General features: G+C 41.3%; 1 protein-coding gene across 1 annotated transcript in view; it reads right to left on the bottom strand.

Moving 5' to 3' along the window:
* TEX11 (testis expressed 11) overlaps positions 1–12,633 on the bottom strand; it is a 70,864-nt gene that overhangs the window by 6,066 nt on the left and 52,165 nt on the right. Inside the window, exons 17-27 of the mRNA XM_072981058.2 lie at positions 11,634–11,774; positions 10,104–10,206; positions 8,454–8,578; positions 6,087–6,172; positions 5,313–5,366; positions 4,912–4,952; positions 4,661–4,747; positions 3,866–3,936; positions 2,312–2,428; positions 1,903–1,978; positions 312–461 (exon numbers count right to left, since the gene is read on the bottom strand). Coding sequence (XP_072837159.2) covers positions 312–461; positions 1,903–1,978; positions 2,312–2,428; positions 3,866–3,936; positions 4,661–4,747; positions 4,912–4,952; positions 5,313–5,366; positions 6,087–6,172; positions 8,454–8,578; positions 10,104–10,206; positions 11,634–11,774 — 1,051 coding nt within the window. The remainder of the gene's footprint in view (positions 1–311; positions 462–1,902; positions 1,979–2,311; positions 2,429–3,865; positions 3,937–4,660; positions 4,748–4,911; positions 4,953–5,312; positions 5,367–6,086; positions 6,173–8,453; positions 8,579–10,103; positions 10,207–11,633; positions 11,775–12,633) is intronic.

Below are 12,633 nucleotides of genomic sequence, written 5' to 3'. Positions count from 1 at the left end.
CGTACATAGTATACACATACTGTACAGTATATGCTGACTGTATAGCTGAGTGAGTTAGGTATCTGGCTGTGGCACCAGAGTTTGATTCCCTACTGTGTATCCGAGAAGAGCCGACCTGCGTGGCCTTGAGCAAGCTGCACAGTCCCAAGATGTCCCCAGAAGAAGGGAATAATAGACCAGTCCTGACTATTCTCTACCTTTAAAACCCTGAAAAGGGTTGCCATAAGTCAGAACTGACTTGTCAACACACAATTATTATTGTACACACACTAACACACGGGGAACAGCTAAGATGCAAGTCTATCTCTTACATGCCATCGTTTCAAGGGTCTTAACATCCGCTTGTGGCAGCTCCCACACGTGATCCAGCAGGCTGGCCACTGCCGGGTCATTCAACTTCGCCTTGGCTTCAAATTCATAAAGCAATAATATTGTGTCTGTTGGATCCTTGGGGAAATCACCTTTTGAGAAGAAAAGCTGCATGTTAGCTGGTTGACCCCACCATCGGCCTGTGTTATAGATCTCGGCCAGTGGCAAAGATCCTCCCGTCTGCACACAGAGCCGTGCGGCAGTTAAGGGGAAACGGAACGGGCTCACCATAACAGCTAAAAACATGGATCACAAGACACGGGCCGGAAGCTCTTGTTAAGGCAAGTCTGGCTTTGCTATGAGACAGAAAGTGGTGCCAGATCCGGAAGCAGGTTTTGGTTATCATTAAATGGGGAAGATGGGTGGGCCCAGGTGGATGTTTACATGGGCATTTAAACTTTGGAATTCCACATGGTATGTAAAACTCTACTAACAAATCTTCTGCAGTTAACCAGGCTGTTGAAAGTGAAAAAGCCAGTGATTTATTTATGTGGCTTGCATTAACGAGGTTTTGTGGTATTAAGATGCTTCCCTAGAAATCTCCGCTATGAAAGAGTGTTATTTGCAGGACAGCTTCCGCTTTGCCAGGCGTGATAATCAACAGTAGATGCAGTTGCATTCAATACTGTTTGGTTCCTCTTTCCCGCAGAATGTACGGGCCGCACCTCTTTGGGTCTGTTTCGTTTCACTACCTTCAGGGCAGGCAGGGCTGCAACTGGCAACTGACCTTCTCCTTTTGCGGGGAAACTTCAGGGCCCAAGTCATCCCCCAAACGACCCTGAAAAGGCAGGGTTTTCTGCAGAAAGCATTCTAGTGACTCCCATCTGAAAAAGGATTTCTCTTCTTGACCCAATCTCAGCTACAGAGACAGTTTTGAAACAAATCACTTCAGAGTGAAGGCTTGTTCTTTCTGGATCATTGGCTGGCTCCCTCTCACCACATGTAGGCTTTTTATAGTCTCTCCTATTGCAAGCAGCATCAGTTTTATATGACGTGGGAGACCATTCTTACAATCTTATGTTCAGTTCAGGAAAGAGGCATCAGTGCCTGCTTTCGGACTAGGAACCCTATGTCACCATCATGCTCTAGTAAACTCTTCTGCTCAATACCACCTTTTAGCTCTGACCCTTTGTTTTCCCAGATCTTTGTGCCTTTTGAATGTCAAGAAAATAGACTATCCCTATTACTACCCTGTTTTCCCGAAAATAAGCCCTAGCATGATTTTTCAGGATGCTCGTAATATACAAGCCCTACCCCAAAAAATAAGCCCTAGTTAAGTGAAGCCCCTCCCTCCACCATTGTGCAGCAACCAGAAGAAGATGACATGGCTATATTTGAATAAATGTAGATTGTTGTACTTGGGGAAAAAAAATCCCCTGAAAATAAGCCCTAATGTGTTTTTTGGAACAAAAATTTATACAAGACCCTATCTTATTTTCGGGGAAACACAGTGGTATAGTAAGAAGGCTTTTGTAATCAGTTAACTCTGTGGGCGGGTTTGTGCAGTAGAAGGTTGCAGGAGTTCCAGCTCACCTGTTTGCTTCAGAACTTTCCAGACTTCTCTGCATGACTGGATGTGTTCAAGGGCTTGAATCAGCACTTCCGTCTGCTTTAAACATGAAGAGACCATTTATGTATTTTTAGTACAGTACTGTTTTGCCATTCTGGCAGAGTTCTAGTGAGCTGCAGTCCCCCAAAAAGCAACTTTCCCAAAATCTGGACTAAGACTATAGAAGGGATATCTATCCCCTGAGAGCAGTCCTCTTGTCTTGACCCAAAGTTACCCATATTGATTTGCTTCTAAAATAATATAGGGGGCTTTTTTTCATCTCAGCATGAGATCAAACCACGGCAATCAGAAAACCAGAGCTGCCTGGAACCTGAACGAGGCCCGAGTCACAAAGGAAAGCTGCCTGTGGCTTTAACCCTTCCTACACTTTACCTGTTCCTCAAGCAGCAAACTGTTCCGACCCATGTCCAGATCCACAGCTGCTGCCATGAGCAGGCATGTTCTCTGGGCAAGGAGGATGGCTTTCTCAGGAGGGCAAAACTGGGAAAACTGAAACGACAAACATGAATGGAAGTATAAATATTTGTCACCTGTAAGCTGGGAAAACCCAAACGACCTATTATTTAAGCATGATTTTATTTGATCTTTTCCCTAAAAGCCTGTTTCCCCCCCCCCTCTTGGTCTCCATGAGTCTAGTTCCTCTGATTCCCCCCCACACACACACACACCTTGTTTCCCCTTCTTTTTGGTTCTCACAAAGTCTGACTCTCCTGCGTTCACAGGAAAGGCCTCATCCAAACAAAAGCCACAAGACCTCTGAGCTGCAAAGTGCTTGAAGGACATGCCTTCACCATTTCAGGTATTTTTATACAGATTCATCCATCTTAAAACTTTCCTTCTCTCATTGGAAGCTTGCAGCCAATCATTGTTTATGTTCTGAAGAAAACTGAAATTAGTTCAGCTTGTTCTTGTTTATACAAGCACCAAGCAAGCACTCAAATGGTATCTGTTCCATTTCAACATATCCTTCTATCATGAAAAGAGCTCTTCCTCCTTAGACACGGGCAGCAGGGAGAGTTCTGCTAAGACTCCACGGACAAGCGCTTTCTTCTCCACTCACTAAAGAAAAACTTGGTGACTTCTACATATTCCTCATAGTTCTGCTTTGTCAGTAAAAACCTTGGAAACGGAGGAAGTAGAACTGGAACAATCCGTTTCTCCATTTTTAAAATGGAGAAATTATCCTCTTCTGCAGAAAAAAATCTCTTACTCTGGCTTCATTTTCACAACAGCATTTCTGGTCTAGAGTTTGGCCTCCAATACATCAGTGAAGCCTTAGCGTGATGCTACTAAAAAAAACACAACAACACCAACTCCAGATTTCCAAGAGCAGAGAGAGAGTCATGATCACGTCTGTGCCCATAAGTTACGATTTCCCAAGGATTCTCTGTATGTTGTCCTACAAGTGATCAGCCTGAGCTTGTCACCTCAAGTGCTGTCTGATACCGGAAGATTTTGAATGGTGCCGTCCTGCACCTTACCTTCTTGCTGAAATGCATGAAACTGTTGAAACGGATCCTATTTAGTCTATTCAATTTGATGGCAAAGGCAGAAAATTGCCACATTACCATTCAAAGCAGGATTTGAAATGCCACATGGCTTGCCAAATGGCTGGGCTAGTCAAAGAAAGGTGACTGCCCCCCCCCATTTCCACTGCAGATAAAGATGCCCATGCCCCCACCCTCCGCCACATTTCAAACAAGCCCAGTAACTTTACTTCTGTCATCTCAACCCTGGAGATTTTTTACTCAAACAACCTTTGCTAACAATGGATGATAGAGCAGATAGTACATCCATGGAAGTCCCAGTTATTCAGCTGGCCAGTGAGGAAAGGCAGCATGACTACTAACACAGGTTTCAGAAGTTTCCTGAATGCAGCTTAATTCTTTTTCAAAGGGAGCAAAGAATGTTGGCAAAAGCACGTACCTTGAAAGACATTATAAAGAAGTCTCTCATTATTCTTGGGCAGCTTTCACACTGGATAGCCAAGTTCCAAGCTCATAAAGCAAATAAGAATAACCAGATTTAAAAACAAGAACAACCAACATGCCTAATGACAGGAGCTTCATTTTAACATCAAGCAGAAAGCAAGATGCAATCAAGATCAGCAGGAAATAGGCAGTGATTAGGTATCAACAGTATTTCAACAGCTGATCATTTCCTCAACAAAACTGTTCACAACACAAAACAAGATTCTGAACACAAGCAGAGATCAGGATATAGAGGTATCCTTTGAGTGATATTGGTCCTAAACCAGACACCTGATAGGTTATTATTTCAATTTCAATCTGTGCCAAGCCAACGGCATGTGGCTAAGTGACTGTATGAGCAGCTGAAGAACACAAAACACTGTTGGCGCACCTGAAATGTGCAAGAAAATCCACACCATGGAATGCAAGCAACGGGTCCCCTGCCTTCAGTCCGTAATGAGGCAGATTGCTACAGTATTATGCTTGAACTGTGATGCACAAAAACAATTGTGAGCTTTTTTTGTTGAAGAGGGGGAGGGGAAAATAAAATTGAGATTGTTGCTCAAGTCTGTGCACAGGAAAGTCACCCTGCATACAAGATTGATTTAAGACTGCAGCAGCAAAGCATTGGCCTGCTAACCTCTTTAGCAAGTATACCTTCTAAGACCAGCTAATGTGTTAAGACTTACTCATTTATTATCCTGCCTTCCCCACAAACACATTTCTCTGTGACTTCAACCCTGCCACCTACCTATCTTCCTGAACCACTGAGCTTCATGAACTTTCATCTCCAGTGTCTCATTTTCTTCCCTAAACAGCCCATCTAGTCTATGGTGAGCTGGAGCAGAAATAAGTAACATTAGATACAAATACAGTAATGCTTTGCAAACTTTGTCGGATCTTATTGGAACTTTTATGAATACGTTTGGGAACTGGTGACCTTTTTCACCTGTGCTTTTTGTTTCAGACTTAAGATGCATAATCATACAGCCAGCTGCATACCTGCAGTCAAGTGTGTTAGAAGAGTCTCCATATCTCTAGTTCTAAAAGTGAAGAGGGAAAAGTATTAGCTCATTGAATTGTGCAAAGCGATACCACAAAGCATTTAAAACTTTCTGGGAAAGTTATGTTTTCCTCAGTGTCTGGAAGGCAGCTAGGAGGGAATATCAATTATAAAGTGTGTTACAATTACGTTATTTCATCTTCACAACAGTCCTGGGGAGAGTTTGCTTTCATGCTCCACATTCTACAGACAAAGAGGGGAGATTGACATCAACCTGACTGCTCCTCCAGCACTAGAGTCCAGGGATGAATTTAAACATGAACTCATGTCTAATTGTCTAACACACAATCTCCTGTTGGTCATCAAAGTGAGGATCAAAAGTGGAAGAAGTGCAACTCACGTCTCCTCTTTGGATTGCACTGCAACTTTAGACAACACAAGCCGAGTCAAACATCTACAAGCAAAAAAATTCCAACAAATGATGCTTAGTCACCCTGTTACTCAAAGCACCTGCCTTTCCACAAGTTATCTATCTCAGTGTGTGTCCTTTTCTATTTTCAGTCTCATTTTACCCCCGGCTATTGAGGCCACATGCTCTCTCTTTACTGTGCATCACCTTGGTGTGGAAGGACTTCTTTATTGGGGACATGGGTTTAACCCATGTGCAGTTGTAAACTAATTCAGAAGAACATGCAGGAGGTATATCTTTTTAAAAACTGATTTTTTTCCAGATATAGCCCGAAGGTATTTTAGCTTCTGCCCAGCTTGAGGAATCTTGAGGCAAGCTTTGCATTAAAAAACCTCCAGTGCAATCACTTGCATTTTTAAAGTTGTTTTGTTTATTAATTATAGCCTGCTGCATGTCACAAACAGCTCAGGGCAACAAACAACATACATAAAATTTAGAAAACACATGGACACCATTAAAATGCAGGATTCTTGGATCAAAGATACATATAAAACACAACATAGCCATAAACAAAGAACAGCCACTAGATAAATATAAAATCTGTCTGTCTCCTGAAAGCTTGCACCAAACCCTGTATTTTCTGCTGGTGTCGATGATAACAGTAAGGGGACAACTAGATCTCTCCAGACTATTTGACCCCTAAGAACACTTTAATGACACAATGAAAATAAAGTATGGATAGTTCTGTGTTTGTTCATTACTCACTTTAAAGCTGTAAATGCTTGTTGGCAGTCTTGCAAATGCTGAGATAAATATCCCAGGGCTTCAATTGCCACAGGCTGCTGATTGTTCTGGGGAGGTTGTTTAGTTAGCAAAACAGATACAAAGAAAATATAGTTTTGGCATGGTCTAATCCACAAAATGAACACCACTTTATACATTGTTTTCAGTCTGTAACAAGTAGTCAAGCAACACTATCAGGATTCAATAACTTCCAAGCTGTGTATTTTGGGAATTGTATTCAAGGGGAAAAAAAAAACAGAAAGCCAGCATTTGAGAATGTCTGACGGAAGCTGCAGCATAATATGTTGTAATATTATGGGAGAGATGGGGCTGTGAGCCCACTCCCTTGGCTCTCCTGAGGGACCAGCTCTTTTGGGTTCTCCCAACATCTGGCAGCAGCTGTTTCTCCAGATTTCAGGCAAAGGCATACAACCCAGCTCAGAGACCGGATATATTCAGTGCCTCTAGCTCTCCACAAATGTTTTTCTATTCCAGATTACAGTATTTCTTTATTTGTTTCACATTTGGAGCTTGAGAAGTGTGCATAATTTCCCCCTCAATTTTTGCTATCATTTAGGGGATTGGTGTCCATGAAGTGGATGGGTGTGGTACTATATTACCTTATTTCGTTCACTATTTGCTAGTGTCTCTCAACATGCTTTGAGAGGGGCAACGCCAGCGAAATAATACACCTTTTTCAGTGGGGGTAGGTTTCATGCAGCCTGCAATGATCCTGTGTGATTCACTAAGGGCTACCTCCACTTGTTTGGCATGTGCCGATTTATACCATATGGCACTAGCATATTTGCTGTGGAGTGGCACAGGGACAAAGCTTTTGTTCTTATTGTTTGTGGGTGTACATCCTATTCTGAACCAGCCAGTTTCCTATGGATGTTATTTCTGGTGTGTTTGGTGGTTAGACTTTTTTTTTTTTTTTTGGTAGGATCAGGGTTCAATCCAGAGTGATACTAAAATACTTTGGGGTATGGCAATGTTCCAAAATCTTGACTTCCCAGATAACTCAGAGTTTCTTCTCTGCTTCTTTAAGTGGAGGGCATAGACCTATGTTTTGAAAGGGTTTGTTTTCAGCTGTTTGTTTTTATAACATAAGGAAAGATCTTCTAATGCAGAGTATAGCTAGTGCTTGATGGACTCAAAGGTTTCTTCCTAGACTGACCACTGTTATTTTTTAAATGGTCTCTCCTTGTTCCCCTTTTTCTCTTCTTCTTTTGTGTTGTGTCTTTTAGGCTCTGTGCCTACAGGCAGGGACCACTTTCCTTTTATTGATCTTATGTAAGCTGTTCTCAGAGGTATTTTGGCTGGGGAGCAGGGTAAATAATAACAATAACAGAATACTAAGAACAACCTCATATTTAAATATTTTAATTAAACAATCTCTTGATGGGGTGAGTTACCAGATAGGAAAGCTTATTATATCAATTAATGTTGAATAGTTAAAAGGTATGCTTATGTGCTAGAATAGTTTCTCATGTTTTCAAACTACAGGCAAATATAGGTCACAGCAAATGCCTTTCACATAACCATTCAGGTTCTTTAATAAGATAAGCTTCATGAAGAATAAGGTATAAAAAGAGATGCCATCATTAAAATCTGATAACTAGGCACGTCTGAAGCCCTGTCTGAAGGAGAGACACGGAGGCCCTTATAGGAGCATAGGATTTTGTGAAGAACAAAGGCCATAGTCCTAAACACACTTGGTAAAGAGTAAGTCCTGCTTAATTCAGGTGAACTTCATTTCGGACAGCCACACTTAGAATGGATTGTTCAGGTTGTAAAAGACAAGGCTGCCAATCTGCTTCCGGTCTGAGTTCAAGGTGTGGATGATGACTTACAAAGCCCCAAACAGTTTGGGAGGTGGATATTTGAAAGAGCGCCTCTCCCTATATAAACCTGCCCGATGGCTAAGAGCTGTTGGGAAGGACCTCCTCTGCACACACACATCCCAAATTGGGAACGGTCCATTATCTCCAGACACGGGGGGAGGCTTCTTTTGGTGTACCACCCCTGCTCTGGCATGTCCTCCCCTTTAGAGGCTCCAGTGGCACTGACATGGACATCGTTACAGCACCAAGACAAAACATACCATACTTATTTATCAGAACCTTTGAGGGTTAAGGATCAAGGCCTGCCCAAATTTTAGTGCAGTGGTTTTAATCTTTTAATTTTGTGTTTTAAAAAGTTTGGTTTTTAAAATGGTTTTAATCATCTCATGGCTTAAATTGTTTTATACTATACCTCTGTAACCTGCTCTGAGAGCTCGTGATATAGGGTAGGCTAAACATATGTTTAAAGATATGCTATTCATGATGGAATCTCTATTTCCTATACCTCCAAAGCAAACTGAGCTGCTAAGGTCAGGAGATTGGCGACCATTGATCCATCCACTAACAGCTTGTCTGTTTGATGGTCTGGCTGTGCTGCTGACTCCTCCATCCTAACAAGTGCATCAATAGCTAAAAGACAGAGAAGAAGCAAGAAGTGGCAGGCTATACTGTTTATATAGGCACAGCTGTTGTTCCCCAGAACCCATGGAGGCCCTGCCTTGAGCGAAGAAGAGTTCATATTCATATACTCCTGTATTCATGCAGTACATAGCCTGGCTATGTGCTCTCATTACTGCATTGGGTACTAAGACTCTTCAAAGGACACTCGTCGACTGAAATACTTCCATTTTCTTGACCAGGGAAAACACAGAAGGTGCATGCTTCAAGGCTTCAAAAGCCACTATGCAAAGATATGCTGACACCCACAGCATCAAAAAGAAAAGAACCCCTTGTATATTACCCTGTTTCCCCTAAAATAAGACCTAACATGAAAATAAGCCCTAGTATGATTTTTCAGGATGCTCATAATATAAGTCCTACCCCAAAAATAAGCCCCAGTTAAGTGAAACCCCGCCCTCCACCACTGTGCAGCAACCAGAAGAAGATAGCATGACTATATCTGAATAGACATAGATTGTTGTACATGAAAAAAAAATCCCCTGAAAATAAGCCCTAATGCGTTTTTTTGGAGAAAAAAATTAATATAAGACCCTGTCTTATTTTCAGGGAAACAGGGTAACTATATGCCACAGATATTATGTCCTCTGGTGAATCCAACTGAGCTTTGGGGAAGTATGTTGTAATGATCATCTGTTGATAAGATTGCTAAGTATAGGCACAAGTTACTTACATCTTCAAAACACATGGAAGATACTGGTGGATCTGAGACTCTCATTAGCACTGAGACAGGCACACATTTTAGCCAAGCAAGAAAGCAAAAGAAATTTAATTCTGGAACCTGGTTCTCTGAGTAACTTGCTCTTCAAAAACAGTTCAGAGACAGCAAGTACAAAAAATATTGGAGCAGTAACTATCACAATTAAACACGCAAACAACACACTCGGAAGGTTTTAATGTATGCCTTTGTGGTGTAGGCAAGCCCTAAAAATATACTGCCTTGATTCCAAATATATGACCAAATAACAGTGGTGTAACTGAAAACCACCTGTGTTTTCTACAGATTGATTATAGTTATTAGCCTAGCCTTTGTATAACAATAGTAACAAGTGTGAGGGATTAACCATGCTGCTAGCATGCTAACTCTTTTTTGATCACAGATACTATCTCTACTCTTAACTGCAGAGAAGGAAGTCCTCTGCAATACCGCATATGCCTGCCACTAAAAAATCCCCCCTCAAACACATAGTCTGGAATTACCTGTGGCCACTTTTTAAAATTCTGCCTGATTGTAAATTCTGTGTAACTATTTGCATCTGTCCCTTTAACAACAGTAGATAATTCCTATATTATATTTAAAAACGAGCTGCAAACAACAGTGGAGAATGCCGAAGATAATGGGTAACATACATTGGAAGATTTGTCCATAAATTCACTGAACATGCCAGTTGACCCTTGTTTAATGCTCATGTCTACTGTGCCCTTTTCCCTGTGAACTGCAAACAAGCCATTAAGAAAAAGTACTGTAATATATTACCTTTTTGGGTATTGTTTTGTAGGACTGCCATTTTATACACATAGAACTGAGTGAAGATGCTGTTTGGGTCGTAACTCTCGGCCTCCTTCACTGCCTCATGAGCCTGTACAGTTTAAGCAGAATAAAGTATTGGGGTATTAAAGAAGGGGCAGCTGTGGACAGTTATACTCAGAGAATGGAACATAACAGCGATATTGTTGGCCTCACTCCTTGCTCAGCAAACTAAAAAGCAAAACTATTTCTCTAGTTATGTCTAACAATACAAGGCCAGAAAAGCGTGGTTTTGTTCTGTTGCTCCATTTTACTTTTAAGTTGGTTAACTTATTATGTTTATCAGTTTGCTTTATTGCGATATGGCTGTTATTTGCCAAGCTCTATACAGTATATCTCAGGTCCAGGCTATAGGAAAGATCTTATCTTCCTGTACAAGCTCTCTTGGCTCCTATGGTCTTCCATTCTGCTGCTTCACTGGCACATTTGGGGGAAATGTGAGAGAGGGTCTTCTGTGTGGCTGGAGTGCCCTCCTTTGGGAGGCTCGGTTGGACCCCCTCCCTCTTGTCCTTCCGGCATCAAGAAAAGCCATTTCTTTCTAACACTCTTTTAACAATGTATTCGCAAAGGCTTTCACAGCCGGGATCTAATGGTTGTTGTCGGTTTTTCGGGCTTCTTGGCTGTGTTTAGAAGGTGGTTTTTCCTAACGTTAGGAAAAACCACCTTCAGAACACGGCCAAGAAGCCCGAAAACCCCACAACAACCACTGTTTTAACACTTATGTTAAGATGCTAGTTACAATTTTTAAGTGTTTTAAAGGTTACTTTAGTGTTTGTGTCTTCAAATGTCTTTATTATCATATGTTTAATTTTTTTAAAATTGCATATTTATTGTCCTTTTACGTTTACTTGGATTTTAATTACTGTGAGCCATCATGATTGCCTCTACAGGAGAAAGATAACATAGAATTTATGCTATTTATATGCTGTGGGCACTTCACAGCATATAAATAGCATCAAGTACCATTTAACATCACAAAAGACAGAAATAACAAAATACAAATAAGCAATACACTCAAAACATATAAATACATCAAAATAAAACATTGAAAAACATCTAAAGCAATTAAAACATTGGAAACATAAATAAACACTTGCAGTTGTATAGTGTCTGGATGACAAGTTATGTGAAAAAAATACAATCTATGAGAAATGGGTTTAAAAATTATTCATTGGTGAATCTGGTCCTCTTTCTGCTCTATAGGAGAACAGCTTTCGTGACTGGGTTTGCAATAAGGGCGACACGCACAAAAACGGATTGCTTTGAGCCCTTGTGCCTAACTAACTGAAGGGAAGGATGTCTCTCCCTTGGGTTTAGTGTTACTTGCCCCTTCAACATTACCTTCACCACAGAAAATCCTCTGACAAAAGTTGCTCAGATATCTTTCAATGAAAGCAGATTTTGCAAGGCTGCCCATAATCTCTTGTAGAAGGTGAAACAGGAAATGGCAGAAGTACCTGAGCCACTCCAGATAAATACCTTTTCCAGCAATTTCAGGTGTAGATAGCAAGCAGCCATATTTCTCTGCAGTTTTGCCATGTTCTGGTGGTCTGCTTGCCTTGTGGAGTAGAAGCTGAGGGAGTAGCTGTACCACTGAAGAGCTTCAGGATAGCTTTTTGTCTAGAAAATAAACAGGGTGTGTTTGACTCAACTGCAGCACATGTGTTCAAAATGGTCCATGTGTTTTGAACAAGCATGCAGCTTTTAAAAGGGGGGGAAGCAGCTCATTTTCTCCATTCAGGGGTGAAATCCCAAAGCTGCATATTGATGTTAACTCCCGCTATCATTTTGTATCGGTTAGACAAAGAAAAATGTAATTATGCAAGCCCCTGAACCTATCTAGGAGTAGACAGGAAGTCTTCAGAATGGAGAGGATGTGAGCCAATGTTACTCCTCTGAAAACATTCTCTGCTGGCAGGTCATCTCTGTGATTGCGGAAAACAAAAAATGGCAATTGGGGAGATGGTGCAGTTATTTTGTGACATCGTTATTCTGAAACAAGAGGTGGCAGGTTACAACTTACAACTTAGCAATTACCAATGTTGAAAAGAGCAACAACACATGAAGGAATTAAATTGCTTCTGCATACATTTTATGATGACAACCCATGTATGCCAAATAAGTTTCTGTCCCAATTTTTTAAAATCTCAGATTCAAAACATGTGGGCAACAGCACAGAATGACCGGCAATGATTATACGAAGGGCCCAACATCCATGTTCTCTGTCCCTAGCCTCTACCCTGCCCAAATAATCTTTAGTACATTACTTAGATAATCAGCAGGAGGAACTTTACAAACTTTATAAGGAACCTTATGCGAGAGCCAGTGTGGCGTAATGAACAGAGTGTTAGGCTGAGATCCAGGAGAGCTGGGTTCAAGTCCTCCCCTCATGGCCTTGGAGAATGGAAATGGTAAACCACTAACTGAAGATTCCACATACCTTGAAAACCCTGTAAGTTGGAAGTGATCGGATGGCCAA

The sequence above is a fragment of the Pogona vitticeps genome, chromosome 11 (genome assembly GCF_051106095.1).
Source record: "Pogona vitticeps strain Pit_001003342236 chromosome 11, PviZW2.1, whole genome shotgun sequence".
In the NCBI taxonomy this organism is placed as follows: domain Eukaryota; kingdom Metazoa; phylum Chordata; class Lepidosauria; order Squamata; family Agamidae; genus Pogona; species Pogona vitticeps.
Note: the sequence above shows the minus strand (reverse complement) of the source record. Positions and strands in the feature narration are given on the sequence as shown.